The 26,775-nt window shown below is 46.7% G+C and overlaps 2 protein-coding genes across 7 annotated transcripts in view; one reads left to right on the top strand and one right to left on the bottom strand.

Moving 5' to 3' along the window:
• LOC140103681 (uncharacterized) overlaps positions 1-21,703 on the bottom strand; it is a 147,039-nt gene extending 125,336 nt beyond the window's left edge. Inside the window, exons 1-8 of one of the 6 annotated variants that reach the window (XM_072126866.1) lie at positions 21,604-21,703; positions 19,803-20,094; positions 18,911-18,950; positions 18,664-18,791; positions 18,412-18,539; positions 15,761-15,820; positions 15,382-15,571; positions 13,244-13,493 (exon numbers count right to left, since the gene is read on the bottom strand). In XM_072126866.1, coding sequence (XP_071982967.1) covers positions 13,383-13,493; positions 15,382-15,571; positions 15,761-15,820; positions 18,412-18,539; positions 18,664-18,791; positions 18,911-18,920 — 627 coding nt within the window. In that variant the 5' untranslated portion in view covers positions 18,921-18,950; positions 19,803-20,094; positions 21,604-21,703 and the 3' untranslated portion in view covers positions 13,244-13,382. The other 5 variants (XM_072126868.1, XM_072126867.1, XM_072126865.1 and 2 more) reach the window with 5 other exon arrangements.
• Positions 3,183-13,013, top strand: CRELD1 (cysteine rich with EGF like domains 1). Its single transcript, XM_072127072.1, has 11 exons — positions 3,183-3,452; positions 7,362-7,527; positions 7,668-7,750; positions 7,834-7,944; positions 8,292-8,383; positions 8,473-8,649; positions 9,652-9,747; positions 9,865-9,945; positions 10,419-10,514; positions 10,672-10,809; positions 11,824-13,013. Exons 2-11 carry the CDS (start codon positions 7,393-7,395, stop codon positions 12,042-12,044), a joined length of 1,230 nt encoding a protein of 409 aa, XP_071983173.1. The 5' UTR covers positions 3,183-3,452; positions 7,362-7,392; the 3' UTR covers positions 12,045-13,013.
• Positions 21,704-26,775: the final 5,072 nt, after the last annotated feature.

The following is a 26,775-nucleotide window of genomic DNA, read 5'->3' as shown; positions in this document are numbered from 1 at the left end:
TATATCTTTTTGGCGTGAGGCGGGGCTTAGAAGTAGGAGTGGCCACCCTGTGAGAGTTGTCATTTCTTAACAGTCCTTAGCAGACAATGAAATGTAATAGATAAAAAAAACTGTCAAAGGTTTTATATTTTAGGATTGCTAGATTGGGGGTGCAGGGAGTCTACAGAGGACTCCACAGGGCTCCAGGAGCCTTGGGGGAGGGGGTATAAGTATAATACATATAGTCAGGGGCGAAGATTGTGTTCCAGCTGTTTCATGTTATACGTCTGTAGACTCATGAAGGTCACAAGGCTGATGATCACGCCGTGAGACTACGCATCAGCTATTCTGCTAAACTTTGACCACAGTCATAAACGTAAGACACTGATAACCGGGATGAAGACGTGACTGAGACCTGATGCACATGGAGGATGATGGGAGATCTGCGTATGTAACTGTCTATACATTGTTTCATTATAGTCCTGCTCCTATAGGGTTTATATGGTTCTCAATCCTTATCTTCTCCATTAGGCCAACCATCACGTCTCCTTCTATCCACACATCGGGGCAGATTTACTTACCCGGTCCATTCGTGATCCAGCGTCGGGTTCTCCAACGGTGATTTGGGTCTTCCGGTGATTCACTAAGGAAGTGCGCCCGATGTCCACCAGGTGTCACTGCAAATCAGAAATATTCTGGAAACCCGACGAAAGTGCGGCATTCGGACCCTTAGTAAATGAGCCGCATAAATCTTATGTTCTCACCTTTCCCATTGCCCCCTACATCTTGCTCCCAAAACAGTGTTATCCTGCTCACCCTAAGGCCGCATTCACACTGCTCATCCGTATCGGATCCTGGACAAGCACAGGGAATGAGCGCTCCTCACCCTTCCCCATTGAAAGATGAACGGTTGCACCACAAATTCATCCAAATATAGGACATGTCCCATATTTTGCAGCGTGGCTGCCCGGCTCTGTGAGACACCGAGTGCTCACCACACAATGAACTGGTGCTATGAACCTTAATGGGAGCTGTGATCTGGTCATGTGAAAGTGGCCTAACACTGCACCCAAATACTGCAATAGGGATATACATAGTACCCCTGAAAATAGTAGTACCACACACATAGGGGGTCATTTCTCTTTTCCGCCCCTTCTCTGTGATCTTTTGGTTCTTTCTCTAGTGAGTATTATTTTTATTCCCTATTTGTCTATGTGGTCACTACTCTTTGTCAAATGCATTTTTTGAGACTTATTAGGCAAAAATGTGCAAATTTTTTCGACAGCTCATATGCCAGGTCAGGACTGGAGTGTTTTTGCGCCATTATTTGCACCCTTTTAGGCACAAAAACATTGTTACCTCGGGCACAAATGTCTGGAAGCAGGACAAATAAAAAGACAAATTTGACAAATGTTACTTTATATTAAGCCGATTTTATAGATTTCTCAGTTGGAAGCGAGAAGCTGGCGGCCACTATCTGAAACTCCAGACTAGTTATAAGATGCCATGGCTGTTGTGCTAGCGTCCTCTAGTGGCCTAGGTGAGAATAGCAGGCAGAGTGCTGTCCTGGCTCATTAGGCTCCGCTCACTAAGAAGAGCCGGCTCTTGTGGCTCCTGAACGGCTCCCTATTAACTATAACAGTGATGGCGAACCTTTCAGAGACCAAGTGCCCAAACAACAACCAAAATCCACTTATTTACCGTGAAGTGCCAACATGGCATTTTAAGCAGTAACTTATTGCTCCCTGTTCTTCCACATCTTTTAATTGTATCGGCTCCCTGAGGCCACCAATACAGTTGAACGAAGAAGGGCAAATTCAGACTATCATTATAGCTTCTCTCCAGGGTCTTTCTGTACAGGAAGAATGGTGGGTCCAACAGGAGGACCTCCAAAGATCTTCTGTCAAAACCTTTTCATTTTTACCACAGTTTCAAACAGTCAATGAAGTGTCACTTTAAAATAGCACTGAGAGCAGTTGCCTGGGACTGCAGGAAGATTCTGTGGATTTGGTCCTGTTTTGTGAACTCTGTCCTGGGGTGATGGCCTGAGTGCCCACAGAAAGGCCTCTGAGTGCCACCTCTGGCACCCGTGCCATAGGTTCGCCACCACTGCACTATAAAATCGGAAGCCTCAGTTCAGCCAGTCACCCCAACTCCACACCACTTTTAACCCGATTTTATCGGGTTAAAGAGGGAGTGGTAAGCCAATTAGGGGTGGGGATAAGTGAGCCATGGGGAGCCGACTCCCGTGGCTCCTGTGAAAGAGCCGGTTCGTTCACGAACGACCCTGCACTAACAGTAGCAGGAAGTGCAGGAAGAAAATGAGACCTGCTCTGCTCGTTGTAACAGCCTGTGAATCTGGTTCTTGAGATCCGTTGGGGTCCGATCACTAATACACCCACTGATCAGCAAGTAAGCAACTACCTTGCTATGACTGGAGAACCCCTTTAAGACTCATGCTGATATTAAACATAGCGGAGCCCTCAGGGAATTGGAGACTTAGTTGGAAATATGAGCTGCAGCTAAGAATCCAGTTCCCACCTAATAATTAGCTGCCTGTATCTCTGGTTCTGTAGCTCACAGAACCACAAGCCTGATGTGATCTGAAAGATGAGGTCCTTATCCTGCAGATTTCTAGGTGCTATAGAGTAGAAGATAGGGGCTTCTATCCCTGTGTAGGCTGGACTCATCTCAGGGAAAATATGACTCGTCTCTGTTCAATGTAACGTGCATTTGCAGAGTCTGGAGTCTTCATATACTGCGACGTATACAGGACACACAACGAATAGACGTGATATTATTGTACTGCGAAGCGGAAGAACATCTGATGCTACATAGTAGATGGGTGGGGGGGCATGTGTGTCAGACCCCTCATCACTAAGGGTAGGGGGATCTCTAAACAATCCTGCAGAAGCCCCTTTGAAGGTCCCTGTCCTGTGAACATCTAGGGGCGTGGTTTTATTAATAATAGGGTGCACAAAAATTTAGCTGCAATACCAGACATCACCTGTGGATAGAGGGGGCGCTGTTTTTAAGGAAAAAATAGCTGCCATTTTTTATTTTTATCCTGGACAACCCCTTTCACTTTTTGTTTTGATGCTTATACCCCTCCCCCTACTTGGCAGTCACTGGTGACGTCACCCCCCGGGGCCCCGGGGCGCGTGCTCCGGTCACAGAAGCTTCCAGCAGGGGGCGGGGCCGCTGTGTGTGGGAGCGGAGGCCGCGGCACCGTAGGGGTTAAGCCTTCCCGGCAGGTGTCGTGGCTCCAGGGCTCGGGTTCCAGGGCGGTGACGTCACTCTGCGCCGCGCGCTCCTCATTGGCCGCTTCCTGTGACAGGGCGTGTCCTTGCAGTCAGAGCGGAGGATTGCGGTGCGGGTGACGCGGTGCACGCCGGGAGCTGCGGGGAAGGAAGAGTCAGCCGGGGGAGACAATGCTGTGCCCCACATCTGTCTGACGGCGCCGGCTTCTGGAGGTGGGTGCCCTCCCATACATGGGGCATAGGGGGCGACACTGAGCATGCGTAGTCAGCAATGCCAGGGAGTGTCAGGCTGTAACATGGGCATAGGGAGGGACTGAACTGCCATATGTATAATGCAAAGGTGCCAAGCATGCCAGGGTATGGGCATAGAGGTAACCAGGGCATGCCTGGTGCAGAACATATATCACAGCATGGAGGTGCATGCAGCTGGCGCAGGGTATCAAGGAGGGGCATGTAATGCCAGCCTGACACCCGGGCAATGGGGATCATGTAATGCCAGCCTGACACCCGGGCAATGGGGATCATGTAATGCCAGCCTGACACCCGGGCAATGGGGATCATGTAATGCCAGCCTGACACCCGGGCAATGGGGATCATGTAATGCCAGCCTGACACCCGGGCAATGGGGATCATGTAATGCCAGCCTGACACCCGGGCAATGGGGATCATGTAATGCCAGCCTGACACCCGGGCAATGGGGATCATGTAATGCCAGCCTGACACCCGGGCAATGGGGATCATGTAATGCCAGCCTGACACCCGGGCAATGGGGATCATGTAATGCCAGCCTGACACCCGGGCAATGGGGATCATGTAATGCCAGCCTGACACGCGGGCAATGGGGATCATGTAATGCCAGCCTGACACGCGGGCAATGGGGATCATGTAATGCCAGCCTGACACACGGGCAATGGGGATCATGTAATGCCAGCCTGACACCCGGGCAATGGGGATCATGTAATGCCAGCCTGACACCCGGGCAATGGGGATCACGTAATGCCAGCCTGACACCCGGGCAATGGGGATCACGTAATGCCAGCCTGACACGCGGGCAATGGGGATCACGTAATGCCAGCCTGACACGCGGGCAATGGGGATCATGTAATGCCAGCCTGACACGCGGGCAATGGGGATCATGTAATGCCAGCCTGACACGCGGGCAATGGGGATCATGTAATGCCAGCCTGACACCCGGGTAATGGGGATCACGTAATGCCAGCCTGACACCCGGGCAATGGGGATCACGTAATGCCAGCCTGACACCCGGGCAATGGGGATCACGTAATGCCAGCCTGACACCCGGGCAATGGGGATCATGTAATGCCAGCCTGACACCCGGGCAATGGGGATCATGTAATGCCAGCCTGACACCCGGGCAATGGGGATCATGTAATGCCAGCCTGACACCCGGGCAATGGGGATCATGTAATGCCAGCCTGACACCCGGGCAATGGGGATCATGTAATGCCAGCCTGACACGCGGGCAATGGGGATCACGTAATGCCAGCCTGACACGCGGGCAATGGGGATCACGTAATGCCAGCCTGACACGCGGGCAATGGGGATCATGTAATGCCAGCCTGACACGCGGGCAATGGGGATCATGTAATGCCAGCCTGACACGCGGGCAATGGGGATCATGTAATGCCAGCCTGACACGCGGGCAATGGGGATCATGTAATGCCAGCCTGACACGCGGGCAATGGGGATCATGTAATGCCAGCCTGACACGCGGGCAATGGGGATCATGTAATGCCAGCCTGACACGCGGGCAATGGGGATCACGTAATGCCAGCCTGACACGCGGGCAATGGGGATCACGTAATGCCAGCCTGACACGCGGGCAATGGGGATCACGTAATGCCAGCCTGACACGCGGGCAATGGGGATCACATAATGCCAGCCTGACACGCGGGCAATGGGGATCACGTAATGCCAGCCTGACACGCGGGCAATGGGGATCACGTAATGCCAGCCTGACACGCGGGCAATGGGGATCACGTAATGCCAGCCTGACACGCGGGCAATGGGGATCACGTAATGCCAGCCTGACACCCGGGCAATGGGGATCACGTAATGCCAGCCTGACACCCGGGCAATGGGGATCACGTAATGCCAGCCTGACACCCGGGCAATGGGGATCACGTAATGCCAGCCTGACACCCGGGCAATGGGGATCACGTAATGCCAGCCTGACACCCGGGCAATGGGGATCACGTAATGCCAGCCTGACACCCGGGCAATGGGGATCACGTAATGCCAGCCTGACACCCGGGCAATGGGGATCACGTAATGCCAGCCTGACACACGGGCAATGGGGATCGTGTAATGCCAGCCTGACACACAGGCAATGGGGATCGTGTAATGCCAGCCTGACACACGGGCAATGGGGATCGTGTAATGCCAGCCTGACACACGGGCAATGGGGATCGTGTAATGCCAGCCTGACACACGGGCAATGGGGATCGTGTAATGCCAGCCTGACACACGGGCAATGAGGATCTACACTGGGGAAGCAGGAGTAGCATGTGGGGTATGAGACATGGGCATGCAGCTGGCACAGGGTATCTGGGAGGGTCGAGACGTGGCCATTAGATTTGGGCATGCAGGAGGCACACGTAATATGTTAGAGATCTGATCTAGCAGCTGGGACATGGGCGTATTGGGTGACTGTAACCTGGCAAAGAACAAGGGTAGCACTGGGCATACTGGGTGCAGAACATATGTGTAGGATGGGCAATGCCCTAAAGAGGCCACATATAGCAGCAGGGTCATAGGGGTTTGTGACATGGGCATGCAGCCTGGTGCAGGTTATCAGGGCAGATCATGTAACGCCAGCCTGAGACATGGGCATTGGGTATGTAATACTGAACATAGAGGAGGCTTAGACCTGGATATAGCAGTTGACATGTGGCACAGAATTTTGGGAAACCCTGGGCATGGAGGTTTTGCAGCAAGTCTGCCACATATGTGGATGATATTCAATCTAAATAAGCTAATTATAGCAGCCGGGCATTGGCACAGGTGGTATGTGACACCGGACATACATGATGGTGTCTGGTATTAATTGGGGTATTAATTGGGGCAGCATCTGCCAGACAGAGAAATGGGCATTGGGATATGTCGCACACATGGTGCACAGTCAGCACTTCAGGGTAGTCATACAGGAGACACAGTGTCCCTGTACCAAATGATAGATCCCAAGCTGCTGGCACTAGAGGCGGGCGCAGGGACAGACGCCAGCTGCTGTATATGGGCAGAGTGACTGCACCCTTCATCCATATGGTCAGCACCATAACAGCTGACATGTTCTCACTTTTCCATCCTCCTGGATTATCTCGAGTCCATATCTGCCCACACTCACTCATGTCTATCCTGCTCTTAGAGGGCTTGTCCTTATGGATCAATTATAGGAGCTGAGCCCCATCAATGGTGACAACCTAAAACACTGCAGACATTTCCCTTAGACAGACACCATATTACACTATACACCTTACCAGGTCCCTATAGAGTAGGGCTGGGGGCTACAGGAGCGTCATAGGTGGCCCCTCACCTGATGTTTCCTCATTGCTTAATATTAAACCTGCATTAAAATAATCACATTACATAATGAAGTATCTAAAGGCGGTGGTCAGCGGGGAGGGGGAGGTTATTAATTATTTATCTAATATTAATTATTAAACATCCCGGAAGACAATGGTTTATTACAGACCAGAAGGAATGGACTGCACCCACCATGTAGGATTCTCTCCCCCTCCGTCCTGCTCTCTCCATCTCTGTTTCACGTGATCCGGGGATCCCATGACCCCTTTAAGTTTGTGGTGTAAGAGTCCATGTTGTGTCGCTCCCCCTCCCGTCATTGTGTGGGACACATCTGTTCATCTCCTTCTGCTCTCGCAGCAAATAGGTACTTAAGTATTTACTGCATCTCCTCCTCCTCCTGTCCCCCGAGATCTCATCCCGTCTTCACCCCATAATCACCAGCGCTGCGGGAGAGCTTATATATAGGGTGAAATCTATGTATATCTCTTCTGCTGTGTTATCTGCAGGGGACAGGGAAAGCTGGGTGACCTAAACCTCTGCACTTCCCCATTACAAGTCATGTTGTTCTTCTTCCTGCAGGATCTGCTCAGATTTTCCGAGATTTTGCATCATGGACGTCGGACGTGGACTATTGGGTTCGTTGGCGGGAGCCGCGCTCCTCCTCCTCCTAATATTCTCCAGGCTCGGCCTCGCCAAGCAAGATCCGTGCTGGACCTGTCGCAGCCTGGTCAACAATTTTATAAGGGTGAGACTGAAATTCTGTGGTCAGCACCAATATTATGCAACAACATCTACCCCGATATGTGCTGTCGGGGGACCCCCATAGACCTCAGAGGCTCAGTTTTTACTCATTTTGTGCATTGATCACATTTTGTTCTCTTTCAGGGGATAGAGAAAACAGCCGGGCAAAATTTTGGTGGAGGGAACACGGCATGGGAGGAGGAGAAGCTGGCCAAGTATGAGAGCAGGTATTGTGGTGCCTCCTGGGTGACGGGTAATGCAGCTTTATAAGGGAAGGAACGTCTTGTAATGGTTTCCCGTTGTACCGCAGCGAGACGCGTTTTCTGGAGGTGATGGAGTCGGCCTGTGATAAGTCTGACTTTGAATGTAATAAGATGTTGGAGCAGAATGAGGATCATCTGGAGACCTGGTGGTTTAAGAGGTGAGGAAGGCAAGGAGATGCCAACGCAGGATTTCTTAAAGGGGATGGACTAAGATTTAATGTTATGTCCTGTCCACACTGATTTTGAGATCAGGGGTGCTGTACCCCCCACGGATGACAGGATGTGCATTGCTGCCTTATTCATAGACGATAGCTGAGCATTGTTGAACATAAACTGAGTGGCACGGCCGATGCTCAACCTGCACTTCATTATGTCATGGGAGTGGGACCCTATTTATCTGCAGTTTATTTCCCATCCTGTGGGCTAACCCCCTGTTATGTGCAGATCTGTACAAGATATTTCCAATTTGGAAGATTTGAGCATATTATCTTTCTCTGACTCCTAGACCCAAGGACCCCAGCGACCTCTTTGACTGGCTGTGTATGGACACGCTGAAGCTCTGCTGCCCAGAAGGCACCTGGGGGCCGGATTGTGCACGTAAGTCATCAGTTTTACTTTAAACAACACACACACATGAATCTTATAAACCTGGATCCTACATGAGGTTACTATCCTATATGTTACAGCCTGTCCGGGCGGCTCTGACAATCCCTGCAACGGAAAAGGAAAATGCAACGGAGCCGGCACCCGATCCGGCACGGGCACATGTGAATGTTATACCAGCTACGGTGGCCCGCAGTGTATGGACTGTGCTGTGGGTTATTATGTGGAAGCCAAAAATGAGAGCCACCTGGTATGTTCTGGTATGTAAGGGGGCGATAGTGCATGCTCTGAATCTGTTATGTCTGTGTATTGTCTGTTTATATATGTCTGTCTCCTGTAGCTTTTGTGATACTGCATTTTCCGTGATGACCGTGGGCATGCTGGAATTTGTAGTTTCATGCCAGTTAGTGTTGTGGCACCCCGTCTAGTAAAGCCTCAGAATTTGCAAAGCATGTGTGTATAGTACTAGCGGCCGGGAGGGGACATTCGGGGGACACCAATTGCTGAATGATAAATGTAGTTGCACTCATGTGAAACTTACAGATTCAGATACAGATGAATTTTAGAGGAACACTTGGTTTATTAACCTATACCTTCTTTATACTTAATGCAGGTTCCATTGTGAAAGGGCATGACCCAGGGTGACTCTGGTGTCATACATCGACTCTGTGCTCTGTATAAACCCCTACTGAGGTGTTGTCCCAAGTTTAGACAGGATTCCCTACACACAGGAGAGCGGATAACTAGGTGATTAGTATATGTGTGTTCGTATGCTGGGACCCAACAATCAGGATTACTAAATTCCCTCCATCTGGAGAAAGGGGATCCCGTTCTCACTGATTGTTGGAGCAGCAAGACGAGCAGACTCTCTGGCACTCCCATTAGTGTGAATGGGATCCTTGCTCTCTGGATCGTGAGGGTCCCACACACCAACCGCCCTGTTATCCCCTATACTGTGCATAGTAGATAACTTCTTAACTCTGAACAGCCCCTTTAAATTTGGTACTTGCGGTTTAAAGGGCTTTTCTAGGACTTGTTGGTAATAATGTATTACTCTCTCCATGTCCGTTTGAGATCTATTTGACTGCTGTGTCTTTTGATTTTGGGCATTCATAGTGTTTTATGTACATACTGTATACATAGACTTGTAATGCAGGCAAAGCCTCTACAGTGTACATTATAGAGGTGTAGTCAGTATATGAGGGGAGGTAGAAGGTTTTCTGTTCTGCTGCTGACATTGCTGTGGTCTTCCTCTCATACAGAATGTCATCGCTCTTGCAGCAAGTGCCAGGGCCCGGGCGAGGATCAGTGTGTGCTGTGCAGGAAGGGCTGGATGCTGCACGACATGAAATGTATCGGTGAGTTATCAGTAATGGAATATTACCATGGAGCGCCGCTATGGCTGCCATATACCAGGCTCTGGTGACTGCCGCCCCATGGGGTAATGAGGCAATGTCCTTCCTCTTTATCCACAGACATTGATGAATGTGGTACAGTGGATCGCTGCAAATCAAACCAGTACTGTGTGAATACAGACGGATCCTATGAATGCCGAGGTAAGTGGCAACAAGTCTTTGTCTGGACCACGAGTAGTAGATGCAAATCACATCATAGCGTAATAAGAAAGTTTAGCAGGGTAAATACAATACCCTAATAGGGTCGTCCATATTGTACTTACCCTGGTCAACGTTCCCCTTCTACCTGTCAGTCACATGGCCAGCTGGGAGCCACTCTTGTAGCTTCATGTCACATCCTGTGTCTTGTGGACTTCCGGTGGGTTCAGGGGGATTTCCTGCAGCTCCCCCCCACAGGAGAAAAGAATTACAGTTTGTTTTTTTTTTGTTTTGCAAAAACTTGCTTCCGGTAGATTGACGGCATTTATTTTTGTGCAGCATTTCATTGACCTCTAGATCATAGCAAATAATCTTCTGTATCTATGTCCCTTGTGGTACCAGATTTGATAGAGGACTTGGATCTCCAATCACAGATCTATTCATTGCATTGTTGCCATTGTTCTTCTCTTCTCCAGACTGTGATAAATCCTGCATCGGCTGCATGGGCGCTGGTCCGGCACGGTGTAAGAAATGCAACGCTGGCTACTATCGGGATGGAGCCAAGTGCCTGGGTAAGCGCCTCTATGCATTATCTGCCTGCTCTTTTTAATAGATTGTTTGTTGAGTGTAAGCTCTTGTGCAGTCGCTGTCCCTTCTTGCCTGCAGTTCACCACCGTTTATGACGTGACCTTTTGATGCATCACTAATGGCTTCTTGTCACTATTACAGATATAGACGAATGCGACAATGAAATCCCTAGGTGTAAAGGTTTCCGGGAGGAGTGTGTGAACACGGAGGGAAGTTACACCTGCGTCTGTGAGAAGGGATATAAAAGGGTGGATGGGTCGTGTAGAGCCGACCACAAAGGTAAGTTATCTAGCTTAGGGTTATGATTGATTAAATAAAACTTATTACATTACACCTGTTTTAAAGGGGTTATCCACACTTTGGAAGCTATCCGCAATCCACAGGTAATGGGTTAGCTTACTAATTGGTGAGGTACTCCAGCAATTAGGAGAAGGGGGATCCTGTTCTCACTAATGTGTAGAGCAGTAGGTGGTGCATGTGTCCTGACACTCCATTTAGTTCTATGGGATCGGCTGGAGCTGGCATAGAGCGCTGTACTCGGCAATCTTTGGATGCTGTCATAGAATTAAATGGAGTGGCAGGGAGCATACACGACTTCTGCACATTAGTGAGGATGAGATCCCTGCTGTCCTAATTTCTGGGGGTCTCGTTCTCTTGATTGGTGGAAATCCCAGCTGTCAGATCCGAACCCATTAGAAAGTTATCCCCTATCTTGTGTACTGGGGATAACTGCCAAAGCTGGGACAACCTGTTTAAGGTATTGTCTTATCAATGTAGCCTGTTGGGTGTAAGTTACTGATTGCTAGGACTTGTGTTCCCATGCAAGTGGAGTGTGGGTGCATATGTGTGACTTCCACCCCATTCACTTGCATTGGGCGCCCCACAAAGTGAATGGAGCAAAGGTCATAGAACCTGCTGTGGATAAAAGATGGTTTACATTGAAGGGACAATCCCTTTTAACTTGGTTATTAGCCTTCTATCCATGAGTTAATACTTTGTCTTCGGGATGGTAATAAATGTTTTGGATCCTTTTTAAACAAATAAAATTAAATTGGGTCTGTGACTAATGCACAGAAAGCGGGGAGGAAGGGGATGCAGCTGCAGTGTGAGACTGCATGCTGTGAGAGGGGAGGGAGAGCTGTCTAGTTCTGTGATTCTGCTCAATCACAAGAACGGAGAGGGGAATAAGCCCCAAGTTTCTACGGAGCACAGATGACGTGTATGATGCTCGGTCAGGAGCTGCTCTCTATATGTTTAAGTAAATTTACTGTTCTTCTTCTCTTTTTTGGCAAGATGACTCCGAGAAGGGCCTGTTTGATGACATCACGGATGACGAGGTGGTGGTCCTGCAGCAGATGTTCTTCGGGGTGGTCATCTGCGCCCTGGCCACGCTAGCCGCCAAAGGTGACATGGTCTTTACCGCCATCTTCATTGGAGCTGTGGCGGCCATGGCGGGGTACTGGTTCTCTGAGAAAAGCGACCGGGTGCTCGAAGGATTTTTGAAAGGGAGATAGCTCGCCCCAGCCTGGATGAGAAGGTGAGACCCGAATGTCTATGGAGCTCCTCTCTGCTTCACCTGTGGCGTCCCAAAGAGCTCCTGACGCCATCCTGCTGTGCAGCAGAGAAGGACAAGTAGCAGTAACCCTGGAAGAAGCCGATACCCCAAGGAAGGTCCTAACACCCTCCCCCCATCTTATATTATAGAGGACACATAAGCACAGCCAATCTTTAAGAAACCACTGAGAACCTTATATATAAGTATATAGAATCCTTCTAGGGTGACCAGTCACAGCGATCACCTGTAGGAGTCCAGGAATTTTTAGAGATTTTTACTTGTCTCCACTATGGAGGAGAAGACCATGATGGACCTCAAGGACTTCTTCTGTCCGCTCGCTATGTCTATGTCCCAGCTTGACCTGTAAGACTGCAGCATCATGTATGGTTTATTCACTGCACATTGTATCATGGACTTGGGCTGTAAGTTTATGGTAATCTGGTCTGTAGGTGGCGCCAGCGCTCTGGAGAACTTCTGCCACCATTGAGGACAATGCTGTTGTTCTCCCCCTGTATACAAGAAGATGCGACATTTGGATCCACTATTTATAAGACAATGGAGCCGATATAGTAGTAGCAGCCGCTCTGTGCAGACCCTATGATGATGCTGTTGTTTTTTTCCATGTGTGTGTAACTTTACGTTTTTTTGGGAATGTCTGTGACCTATGACCCCTGATACTTATCAGAGTGGATTTGATGGATTGATGAATTTGCATGTTACTTAAGGGGTCTGCAACATGTCCACCTCCAAGAGAACTACAACTCCTAGTATGTCCAGAGCGGAGCATGCTGGGAGATGTAGTTTTACGTCCAATGGTTGCCGCCTCCTTTGTTTTATTATTTTGTTTCTCATTTCCTGTCTGTTCGTCTGCATCTGCTGTCTGTCTTAATTTATTTTATCTCAGGATAATAAAGTTATTGAAACCTTAGACATTTCCCTGAATTTATATTCCAGATAGGGGCTGGGGTTATGCGATATGGAACCGAAGTGCCGAAGTATTGTGGCTGTTCTTGGTATCGCAGTTCAGCCTCATTCACTTGAGTTGGACAGTGCTATTAATGTGACTGATGGATGTGACCATTCCAGGACACAGAAGTGGAAGCGGCACCTACTACAGTCACAGGACCTTAGGATACTTACAAAAACACAACTAGGGTGTTCCCAAATATCCCTTTAATGGCTCTGATTTGCAGTCGTACAGTGGTACATGCCCTGGCTGACTGTATTTGGGCATTACACATTGGCACTGGGTCTGATACATTCACCGGGTTCTGCTGCCCCCTATGTTGACTTCTGCTTATTTTAGGGTTCCACTCCAGTTAATGGGGTTATACTGTAGCAGTTCTCTCTCTCGTAGTGTCTCCATGGACCGTGTCAGGCGGTTCTCATGCCATTTACTCTCCATTAACTAAAGAAAGAAGAAATCGTATAAAATCAGCATCATTGTAGGAGTGATGGACATATACAAGTAATGGTGAGTGCAGCTCTGCAGTATAATACAGGATGTAACTCAGGATCAGTACAGGATAAGTAATGTCATGTATGTACACAGTGACTGCACCAGCAGCAGAATAGTGAGTGCAGCTCTGGGGTATAATACAGGATGTAACTCAGGATCAGTACAGGATAAGTAATGTCATGTATGCACACAGTGACTGCACCAGCAGCAGAATAGTGAGTGCAGCTCTGGAGTATAATACAGGATGTAACTCAGGATCAGTACAGGATAAGTAATGTCATGTATGTACACAGTGACTGCACCAGCAGCAGAATAGTGAGTGCAGCTCTGGAGTATAATACAGGATGTAACTCAGGATCAGTACAGGATAAGTAATGTCATGTATGTACACAGTGACTGCACCAGCAGGAGAATAGTGAGTGCAGCTCTGGGGTATAATACAGGATGTAACTCAGGATCAGTACAGGATATGTAATGTCATGTGTGTACACAGTGACTGCACCAGCAGCAGAATAGTGAGTGCAGCTCTGGAGTATAATACAGGATGTAACTCAGGATCAGTACAGGATAAGTAATGTCATGTATGTACACAGTGACTGCACCAGCAGGAGAATAGTGAGTGCAGCTCTGGGGTATAATACAGGATGTAACTCAGGATCAGTACAGGATATGTAATGTCATGTGTGTACACAGTGACTGCACCAGCAGCAGAATAGTGAGTGCAGCTCTGGAGTATAATACAGGATGTAACTCAGGATCAGTACAGGATAAGTAATGTCATGTATGTACACAGTGACTGCACCAGCAGCAGAATAGTGAGTGCAGCTCTGGAGTATAATACAGGATGTAACTCAGGATCAGTACAGGATAAGTAATGTCATGTATGTACACAGTGACTGCACCAGCAGGAGAATAGTGAGTGCAGCTCTGGGGTATAATACAGGATGTAACTCAGGATCAGTACAGGATATGTAATGTCATGTGTGTACACAGTGACTGCACCAGCAGCAGAATAGTGAGTGCAGCTCTGGAGTATAATACAGGATGTAACTCAGGATCAGTACAGGATAAGTAATGTCATGTATGTACACAGTGACTGCACCAGCAGGAGAATAGTGAGTGCAGCTCTGGGGTATAATACAGGATGTAACTCAGGATCAGTACAGGATATGTAATGTCATGTATGTACACAGTGACTGCACCAGCAGCAGAATAGTGAGTGCAGCTCTGGAGTATAATACAGGATGTAACTCAGGATCAGTACAGGATAAGTAATGTCATGTATGTACACAGTGACTGCACCAGCAGCAGAATAGTGAGTGCAGCTCTGGGGTATAATACAGGATGAAACTCAGGATCAGTACAGGATAAGTAATGTCATGTATGTACACAGTGACTGCACCAGCAGCAGAATAGTGAGTGCAGCTCTGGAGTATAATACAGGATGTAACTCAGGATCAGTACAGGATAAGTAATGTCATGTATGTACACAGTGACTGCACCAGCAGCAGAATAGTGAGTGCAGCTCTGGAGTATAATACAGGATGTAACTCAGGATCAGTACAGGATAAGTAATGTCATGTATGTACACAGTGACTGCACCAGCAGCAGAATAGTGAGTGCAGCTCTGGAGTATAATACAGGATGTAACTCAGGATCAGTACAGGATAAGTAATGTCATGTATGTACACAGTGACTGCACCAGCAGCAGAATAGTGAGTGCAGCTCTGGGGTATAATACAGGATGTAACTCAGGATCGGTACAGGATAAGTAATGTCATGTATGTACACAGTGAGTGCAGCTCTGGTGTATACTAGGTATATGACCCATTCTCACCCGCTTGTTCTCGTCCCGGTATCTCCTCATGAACAGGGCTCTGGCTCTCTCTTGCTCCAGGTCGTGGTGCAGGTCGCTCCTGTCGGCCTCTATCAGGGTGGCTATCTCCTGGCTTTGGCCGGCCAGCGCCTCTCTGCTCATGTTCCACTTTTCGCTCATCTGTTTCTTGAGTATTTGTCTAATTTCTCTCCTGAAATATGAATAAGTCTTTATTGTACGACGTGTGACAAGTATTTATTAAAATCTGACGTCTCGTTATATAATTTAGGTGGAGATGTCATCACTTGTAATGACCGGCCGGAGGCGGCACTGCTGAGAGATTCTTATTTCCTATTGCGGTTCTGATCCGCTCATCACAAGTCGTGGATCTCGCTGTTACCTGTATTCCTCTTTCTCTGTTGCGGTGCCGTAAAAAGGTCTCCTCCAGCCCTGGTGGTATCTAATAAAACACATGATGTTATTACAAGAGGTCGTAACAATTATAGAGGGCGGCCCCTATAACTCCAAAATATCCACTACAACAGGAGGTAGGACGGGACGCCAAAATATTGAATACAGTAGTGGGTGAACTCAAATTATGGACCACAATAGGAAGCAGGGATCAAAAGTATCGGCCACAATAGTAGCAGTCCCAAAGCAGTGAGACTAAAAAATACTAGATACAATAGGGGGCGGGATTAAAAAAATACTAGATACAATAGGGGGCGGGATTAAAAAAATACTAGATACAATGGGGGGCGGGATTAAAAAAATATTAGATACAACACAGGGCGGGATTAAATAATTTTAGATACAATAGGGGCGGGGATTAAATAATATTAGATACGATAGGGGGTGGGATTAAATAATATTAGATACAATAGGGGCGGAAATAAAAAAAAAAACTAGATACAATAGGGGCGGGGATTAAATACTATTAGATACGATAGGGGGCGGGGATTAAATACTATTAGATACGATAGGGGGCAGGATTAAATAATATTAGATACAATAGGGGAGGGAATAAATAATATTAGATACAATAGGGGAGGGAATAAATAATATTAGATACAATAGGGGCAGGATTAAATAATATTAGATACAATAGGGGAGGGAATAAATAATATTAGATACAATAGGGGAGGGAAGAAATAATATTAGATACAATAGGGGGCAGGTTTAAATAATATTAGATACAATAGGGGGCAGGTTTAAATAATATTAGATACAATAGGGGAGGGAATAAATAATATTAGATACAATAGGGGGCAGGTTATAAATAATATTAGATACAATAGGGGAGGGAATAAATAATATTAGATACAATAGGGGAGGGAAGAAATAATATTAGATACAATAGGGGAGGGAAGAAATAATATTAGATACAATAGGGGAGGGAAGAAATAATATTAGATACAATAGGGGGCAGGTTTAAATAATATTAGATACAATAGGGGGCAGGTTTAAATAATATTAGATACAATAGGGGAGGGAATAAATAATATTAGATACAATAGGGGCAGGATTAAATAATGTTAGATACAATAGGGGAGGGAATAAATAATATTAGATACAATAGGGGCAGGATTAAATAATGTTAGATACAATAGGGGAGGGAATAAATAATATTAGATACAATAGGGGAGGGAATAAATAATATTAGATACAATAGGGGAGGGAAGAAATAATATTAGATACAATAGGGGCGGGAATAAATAATATTAGATACAATAGGGGCAGGTTTAAATAATATTAGATACAATAGGGGAGGGAATAAATAATATTAGATACAATAGGGGAGGGAATAAATAATATTAGATACAATAGGGGGCAGGCTTAAATAATATTAGATACAATAGGGGAGGGAATAAATAATATTAGATACAATAGGGGAGGGAATAAATAATATTAGATACAATAGGGGAGGGAATAAATAATATTAGATACAATAGGGGAGGGAATAAATAATATTAGATACAATAGGGGGCAGGTTTAAATAATATTAGATACAATAGGGGCGGGAATAAATAATATTAGATACAATAGGGGGCAGGTTTAAATAATATTAGATACAATAGGGGAGGGAATAAATAATATTAGATACAATAGGGGAGGGAATAAATAATATTAGATACAATAGGGGAGGGAATAAATAATATTAGATACAATAGGGGGCAGGTTTAAATAATATTAGATACAATAGGGGAGGGAATAAATAATATTAGATACAATAGGGGAGGGAATAAATAATATTAGATACAATAGGGGCGGGAATAAATAATATTAGATACAATAGGGGCGGGAATAAATAATATTAGATACAATAGGGGTGGGAATGAAAAAAATATTAGATACAATAGGGGGCGGGATTAAATTTTAACTAAAAAATACTAGGTACTAGTATCAAAAATATCGGCCACAATAGGTGGGGATCTGCAGATTTTTTGGGGGGTTCTGTCACCCCTGATTATACCAGGCAGTAAAATTAAGTGAACCATAAGGCAATCTGCACATGATGTGTATCGTCGGGCTGAAAATTTGCATGAAAATCCAAATCAAAGCTGTGTTTTAATTTTTTTTGTTTTATGTACTTTTTTTTTAAATTTCTGTTATTTGTAGTGCGTCTTTCCCGCAGTCGGTTTACCCACCCCATCTTTTCACCGGATCAGGCGTCATTTCAGGCAAAAATCTGCATCAAATTTGGGTCATGATACTTTTTTTTAAGCGGATTTGATGCTGATTTGGTTTGGATTTTCACACTCCCATTAACTATCATAAAAAAAACAAATCGCATGCAAAAATCTGCGCGGACGCACCAGAAAAGCAGCATGAGCGTTATTTTATTCTCTGCGTTACGCAAAAATTTCTACACTGAAATAACGCTGGGTCCACGTGTTCACTTGAATGCTATTGTATTACACTGCGGATTTTCGGGAACTAGAGTTGCGCGTATAATCCGCACGGAATTTGCCTCGTGTGCAGATACTATAATCAGGACCAGCGCACTACTGGGCTGTAACTTTGTGGCCCAGCACCTGGCGCCCCTCTCACCGGCTGTACTCCCTCTGCTGCATGTTGATGACCCTCTGCTGGTTGTGGTGGTGGGTGGCCACGGTCTCCAGACTCACCGTCCTCCTCTTCACTCCCGGGGGGTGCAGGGGGTTCAGGCGCTGGGGGAACTGCAACACAGGAAAGTGACACCTTGTTCTTATCTGCACAGCCAGCAGGGGGCAGCAGTGCTCTGTGGCTTGCTGTGTTATGGAGGCTGTTTAGAGGTTGGGATTGATATTTGGGGATACATACCATACATGATTGAGATACGACTGCGGTGGGCACGGCAGGGAGACACAATGGAGTGATCGGGCATCTTCTTTTTGGGATACTATAGTTCCCCAATGTGACCACAGGGGTGCTGGGCAAGGACACCCCTCCTAAAAAGAACGGCTGTCATTACCATGTATACTCCCATAGGTGGCGCTATAGCTCCATTCATATGAAAATCTCAGCAGCCCCCTCTATCTTCCTGAAATAGGGTCGCCCCATTACTCACTCCGGCTCATCCTGTGTCCTTGCAGGGGACGTCTGCGATCCTGTAATGACAATGCACAGTGTGACCAGCGACAAGTAGTGACTTGTACCTGGTCACGTGGGAGGGGAACTCAGGACCGCAACAGTTTTGGAACAGGGACGTCAAAAATCAGTACGGCCCTTGTTTAACCCTCTTATTGCTGAAGGAAACACAATAGGGAGAACAATAGAAATCTTGTACACAATTCAGACACAAAACATTATGAGAATCCAGTTTTTGTCTGCTTCTCGGAAAGCTGGGTGACTGGGAAAGCCGTCATCGCTGTTTTATATGACAGATATCTAGTTATCTAGTAAGAGATCATCTGCTTCCATATTACTAGATGACTAACATTTAGTTTCTATTCAGGATTCTAGGAAAGCTGGGTAACAAGTTAATATCACTCACACCAAAGACGAGATACAAATAAACGGAAGAGTTGTTTTTTACATTTTTCCAGGAAAAGCGCCACCCCTGTACACAGGTTGTGTCTGGGATTGCAACTCAGCCCCAATTAGTGCAATACCAGAGACAACCTATGGACAGGTGTGGCGCTATTGTGAAATAAATCGCCTATATTCCTCTATCATTTATCATCTCTATGCCCATATTTCTCACGACCAATATTCTATAGTTCCCACTAGTCTATGTATGTATCTAGCTGCACTATATATCTCCACCTTGCCATTCAGAAGTCTGGAAAAGCTGGGTGACCCCCCCCTGTTGGAGGAATTCTGACTATATGTTAAGTCACTCAGCTTTTCTAGGAGCAGACAAAACTGTATTTTGTAAATACTTCTTTATTAATCAAAATAAAATCCTCAGCTGCTGCAGAACCTCTTGGATATAAGACTTCCACCCTGTCTGTGCTCACCTGGGGTCCCTGGTGTGTGGACTGTCCTTATAGCAGGTAGAGCTGATTGCTCATACACGTGTGATGGCGGATCCCTGGGATTATAGAGTTACTTTCTGGGTCTCTTCCCTCCTCCCTCTGGCTCCTTTGTATCTCACTTGTGGCTCATTGTGGCTCCACTGTTTGTATCATGTGACCCTCTTCTCCTGGCGACCAAGTGACAATAGGGCCCGGCCAAGTGACAGTCTCCAACATGAGAGCCGGGGACTCCCACAGAGGGGACGCTGATGCCAAGGAATGCAGATTATCACCCCTGGAGGCAGTAGAGTAATACCACAGTGAACAGGCAGGTTTCTAGTCAATGACGTAAAGGGTTAAAGCGGCAGTGAAAAGTCTGAATCATTGGCCACTTTGTTTTCCTGTCATTTATTGTTTTGAGGGGCGTGTAGACTATTGCAACAGGGTATATTGCTTTATAAAAAAAAATTTAAAAAAATCTACCGTTTTGTGTACGCAGCTCCTATGCCAACCTATTTCCATGGTTACAGACTACAAACAAAGTCTGTGTAGTCTGATCCGGCGCATGCATGTTAGATCAAGGATCTGCTAATATTTTTGTATGTTTTGGGGTCTCCTGATTAACTTAAGCATTTGGCATGTTGGGCTTTGGTTTACCCACAATCCTTTGTACTGCTTTAAGCTTACCTGTTACCAGGAATGTCATTTATAGCTGGTGACGGGTTCCAGTAGCTTATTCTTTGCTGATTTTAAAAATGTCTGTCAGCATTCTGACTTATTTCAACAATTTATAAAAGTTTATTTCACATTACCTGGTTCCCTGCCAGCAGTGTGTGGTGAGTCCTGGGGGAGGGAGCAGTTGCATCCTGTGTGTTCCTGTGTCTCCTCATAGATTATTCCTCTCTTCCACACCATCCCTCCCCTGCCTACTCAATGCACATGACGGGAAGTGGGGAGCTGCATGAGTGTGGAGGAGAGGAGACTGACAAGTCATGTGAAATAAACTTATATAAAGTACTGCAAATCGTTCAGAATGCTGACAAAGGCATTTTTGAAATCAGCACAGCATAGGCTATTGCGATTCTTTCGAAATGATATTCCTGGTCACAAATTTGCTTTGAAGGCTTGTCAAAATCAACCCATCTTGGGAGCTAAAAACCTTACAAAGATTTTGGATTCAAAATCTACCATTTGTGTATACAGCTGCTATGTAGAAGTAAGCGTCGTCATGGATACAGACTACAAACAAAGACTGTGTAGTCTGACCCCGCCCCTACACTTTAGATTTAGGATTGTGATAATAAACTTATATATGTCCTGGGTGTCCCAGGAGATAGGATTGTCTCCACTGACCCTCATGGGTGTCCCGTCCTTGGAGCCCCCTGTGATACAGGGTCCCTGGACAATTTCCTTGATTTTATCCCTTTAATCCTGTATCTGACACTTCCATTAATAACCGCAGCAATGTTTCTATGGTAACAGTATGATATTCTGTCATTACAAGGGATATTTCTGTAAGGGAAGCAGAGGTCAGAGCATGCGGATATTAAGATCTATCTATAGATCTATATGTAGATACATAGAAAGATACTGATAGATAGAGAGATAGATAGAGAGATAGAGAGATAGATGGATGGATAGGAGATGGATGGATAGATGGATAGTAGATAGATGGATACTGTATATATATAGTTAGAAATGACATGGATATATACTGTATATATTCTCCATAGATGTGGTTATACTGTAGGCAGCTGATATTGGACATATACAGACATTTCCCTCTGATGGATCCTGGACGCACCTCTCTGCGGCCGCTCTCGTCACTACGTTCTATTGAATCCATTGAATAGTAACCAGCAGTGATGTAACACAATGGAACATTTACAGTTTCTGTTGCCGCGGTAATTTAGTGATGGAAATGTGACAATGTAGCCGGAAGGTTCTGGATAAACACGTTGTACTGGTTCATGGGGGTCATAACCACTTAAAATAAGTAAAAAGCATCTATTCTCCTCCCAGAATACAAGTGGGAGAGCGGGCAGCAGCACAGAGCATTTTAGGAGCCAATGATTCTGTAATAAGCAGCAGAGCAGAGGATTTCAGGAAATGAGTGAGAATAGGGTTGTATGTAACAGGAGGTCTCAGGGAGACAACACTAGGAGTAGGAGCCCCAGCAGCACAGAGTATTTCAGGAAAAGGCTGATCTTGGTGGGTCAGTAACCTGTGACCTGTGAACAGACCTGCTGTTAGGATGAAGATTGAGAAAACAGTGAAAGGAACAATGTCCACAGCAGCACAGAGCGTTTCAGCAGCCTCCCGTACAGAACTTTATCTGACCCCTCTGAAAACAAGCCATGGCTCTGTTTACTCTTCATTCACATTAGGACGACTTTGTGTGCTTGACTTCTGTCCACCTCAAACAAGAAGCCGCCTTAAACCACACGAGCTGATACAAAAGCCGAGTGTGAACAGCCTCCACCTGTCTGCACAAGGTGACCTCCTCCTCTGTGAGCAGAGTCCTGGGCAAACAGTGAAAGTGCAAGGGGAGCGCTGCGGATCATCTGTTATATGGTGTAATACACTAATCCACCTATGGGGGGCACTGCGGATCATCTGGTGTAATACACTAATCCACCTATGGGGAGCGCTGCGGATCATCTGGTGTAATACACTAATCCACCTATGGGGAGCGCTGCGGATCATCTGTTATATGGTGTAATACACTAATCCACCTATGGGGGGCACTGCGGATCATCTGGTGTAATACACTAATCCACCTATGGGGAGCGCTGCGGATCACCTGGTGTAATACACTAATCCACCTATGGGGAGCGCTGCGGATCACCTGGTGTAATACACTAATCCACCTATGGGGAGTGCTGCGGATCACCTGGTGTAATACACTAATCCACCTATGGGGAGCGCTGCGGATCACCTGGTGTAATACACTAATCCACCTATGGGGAGCGCTGCGGATCACCTGGTGTAATACACTAATCCACCTATGGGGAGCTCTGCGGATCACCTGGTGTAATACACTAATCCACCTATGGGGAGCGCTGCGGATCACCTGGTGTAATACACTAATCCACCTATGGGGAGTGCTGCGGATCACCTGGTGTAATACACTAATCCACCTATGGGGAGCGCTGCGGATCATCTGTTACATGGTGTAATACACTAGTCAACCTATGGGGAACGCTGCGGATCATCTGGTGTAATACACTAATCCACCTATGGGGAGCGCTGCGGATCATCTGGTGTAATACACTAATCCACCTATGGGGAACGCTGCGGATCATCTGGTGTAATACACTAATCCACCTATGGGGAGCGCTGCGGATTATCTGGTGTAATACACTAATCCACCTATGGGGAGCGCTGCGGATCATCTGTTGTAATACACTAATCCACCTATGGGGAGCGCTGCGGATCATATGGTGTAATACACTAATCCACCTATGGGGAGCGCTGCGGATCATCTGGTGTAATACACCAATCCACCTATGGGGAGCGCTGCGGATCATCTGGTGTAATACACTAATCCACCTATGGGGAGCGCTGCGGATCATCTGGTGTAATACACTAATCCACCTATGGGGAGCGCTGCGGATCATCTGGTGCAATACACTAATCCACCTATGGGGAGCGCTGCGGATCATCTGGTGTAATACACTAATCCACCTATGGGGAACGCTGCGGATCATCTGGTGTAATACACTAATCCACCTATGGGGAGCGCTGCGGATCATCTGGTGTAATACACTAATCCACCTATGGGGAGCGCTGCGGATCATCTGGTGTAATACACTAATCCACCTATGGGGAGCGCTGCGGATCATCTGGTGTAATACACTAATCCACCTATGGGGAGCGCTGCGGATTATCTGGTGTAATACACTAATCCACCTATGGGGAGCGCTGCGGATCATCTGTTACATAGTGTAATACACCAATCCACCTATGGGGAGCGCTGCGGATCATCTGGTGTAATACACTAATCCACCTATGGGGAGCGCTGCTGATCATCAGGTGTAAAACACTAATCCACCTATGAGGAGCGCTGCGGATCATCTGGTGTAATACACTAATCCACCTATGGGGAGCGCTGCGGATCATCTGTTACATGGTGTAATACACTAATCCACCTATGGGGAGCGCTGCGGATCATCTGGTGTAATACACTAATCCACCTATGGGGAGCGCTGCGGATCATCTGGTGTAATACACTAATCCACCTATGGGGAGCGCTGCTGATCATCAGGTGTAAAACACTAATCCACCTATGAGGAGCGCTGCGGATCATCTGGTGTAATACACTAATCCACCTATGGGGAGCGCTGCGGATCATCTGTTACATGGTGTAATACACTAATCCACCTATGGGGAGCGCTGCGGATCATCTGGTGTAATACACTAATCCACCTATGGGGAGCGCTGCGGTTCATCTGGTGTAATACACTAATCCACCTATGGGGAGCGCTGCGGATCATATGGTGTAATACACTAATCCACCTATGGGGAGCGCTGCGGATCATCTGGTGTAATACACCAATCCACCTATGGGGAGCGCTGCGGATCATCTGGTGTAATACACTAATCCACCTATGGGGAGCGCTGCGGATCATCTGGTGTAATACACTAATCCACCTATGGGGAGCGCTGCGGATCATCTGGTGCAATACACTAATCCACCTATGGGGAGCGCTGCGGATCATCTGGTGTAATACACTAATCCACCTATGGGGAACGCTGCGGATCATCTGGTGTAATACACTAATCCACCTATGGGGAGCGCTGCGGATCATCTGGTGTAATACACTAATCCACCTATGGGGAGCGCTGCGGATCATCTGGTGTAATACACTAATCCACCTATGGGGAGCGCTGCGGATCATCTGGTGTAATACACTAATCCACCTATGGGGAGCGCTGCGGATCATATGGTGTAATACACTAATCCACCTATGGGGAGCGCTGCGGATCACCTGGTGTAATACACTAATCCACCTATGGGGAGCGCTGCGGATCATCTGGTGTAATACACTAATCCACCTATGGGGAGCGCTGCGGATCATATGGTGTAATACACTAATCCACCTATGGGGAGCGCTGCGGATCATATGGTGTAATCAGGGCCGCATCTGCCATGAGGCGAGATGAAAATCTCGCCTCGGGCGGCAGAATGCGGCCCTCTTTAAAAGCGGCATTTTGCAGCTCCAATGTGGGAGATTCGGGCGCCCGCCGGCGCCCGAATCTCCCTTCAGATAAATCGCACCTGTCTCTTTAAGAAACAGGTGCGATTTACATGCGGAGCAGCGCAGCGCCTTTATGGCTGCTGGCGTTGCTGCGTACAGTGCAGTGACACAGGCGGCGGATGATGACGTCACGCACCTGTGTCACTCAGCGGAGCCGCGTCTGCCAGAAGAGCCACGTGAATATGGGAGCCGCGCGCCGTGGGAGCACCCTGCCGCGAGGTAAGTACAAGTTTTATTATTTTTATTGTCCAATTAATAATTAAATGTGGCCATATATATTTTAGGGGGCGATTACTGCTGTAACGGAGGGGGGGGGGGTGTCTTCTATATATACTTTTTTACTGGGGAGGCTGTGTACATTTGTAAGGGGCCAGATCCCATTTTTCCTGGGGGGGGGGCTGTATATATTTATATGAGGGGCCAAATTCTTATTACACTGGGGGGGGGGGGGCTGTATATATTTATATGGGGGGCCAAATTCTTATTACACTGGGGGGGGGGGCTGTATATATTTATATGGGGGGGCCAAATTCTTATTACACTGGGGGGGGGGCTGTATATATTTATATGAGGGGCCAAATTCTTATTACACTGAGGGGGGGGGGCTGTATATAATTATATGGGGGGCCAAATTCTTATTACACTGGGGGGGGGGGGCTGTATATATTTATATGGGGGGCCAGATTCTGTTTATTCTGGGGGGCTGTGTATATTTATATGGGGGGGGGCATACTCTATTCTGGGGGGCTGTATATATTTATATGGAGGGCAGATTTTGATTATACTGGGGGGGCTGTATATATTTATATGGGGGGCCAGATTCTGTTTATTTTGGGGGGGCTGTATATATTTATATGGGACCAGATTCTGTTTATTCTGGGGGGGCTGTATATATTTATATGGGGCTGGATACTGTTTATACTGGCGGGCCTATAAAAATAAATTATATATATATATATATATATATATATATATATATATATATATTCATTAGGGGGTGCTATATATTTACATTAATCAGGGTAGTACTCTATATAAATTCACATGTAACATAATAACTGGGTGGGATATATTATTCATAAGATACAATAGATTAATTTGCATCATGTAAAACAAATGTTTGGGGGGGGGTCTTTATTAATAAATTGGGGGTGTTGTATATTGATTGGTGCTTAGCATGCTATAATTCCAGTAGAATATATATAATGAAGGGATGTTTTATAAGTGGGGTAGCGTGCGGACAGTTGTGTTGTGAGTATATATTATTTAGGAGCACAGTGTTGTTATCCAGGAGACTTTATACTGTAAGTGACTGTGGTATTTTTAGGGACGCCGGGTGGAGATGCTGCACGGAGCTGAAGATATCCGGCTGTGAATTCACCTCAGATACGTCATGGATTGGAGAACCCGGAATAAAGTCCTCCTGATGGAAGAAATTGTCATCTCTAAGGTACTAGATGCCACTAATGACTCCCAGAACCTGTAGTCAGTCACACAGTGTCAGGGAGCTGTCTGTGGGGATGTTAATTGTTAGTAAAGTTTTCAGCATTTTCTGAACAGGTAGCGGGGTTTGGGCAGCATTTTAATATTCGCCTCAGGCAGCAAATATGCTAGAATCGGCCCTGGGTGTAATACACTTATCCACTTATGGGGAGCACTGCGGATCATCTGGTGTAATAAACTTATCCACTTATGGGGAGCACTGCGGATCATCT

Source organism: Engystomops pustulosus, chromosome 10 (assembly GCF_040894005.1).
Source record: "Engystomops pustulosus chromosome 10, aEngPut4.maternal, whole genome shotgun sequence".
In the NCBI taxonomy this organism is placed as follows: Eukaryota; Metazoa; Chordata; class Amphibia; order Anura; family Leptodactylidae; genus Engystomops; species Engystomops pustulosus.
This window is presented reverse-complemented; position numbering and strand designations above follow the sequence as displayed.

Coding starts and splice junctions, on each gene's coding strand:
- CRELD1 (XM_072127072.1), top strand. CDS start 7,393: ATGGACGTCGGACGTGGACTATTGGGTTCGTTGGCGGGAGCCGCGCTC. Junction 7,945..8,291: donor GAGACCTGGTGGTTTAAGAG/GTGAGGAAGGCA, acceptor TCTGACTCCTAG/ACCCAAGGACCCCAGCGACC. Junction 9,946..10,418: donor CGGATCCTATGAATGCCGAG/GTAAGTGGCAAC, acceptor TCTCTTCTCCAG/ACTGTGATAAATCCTGCATC.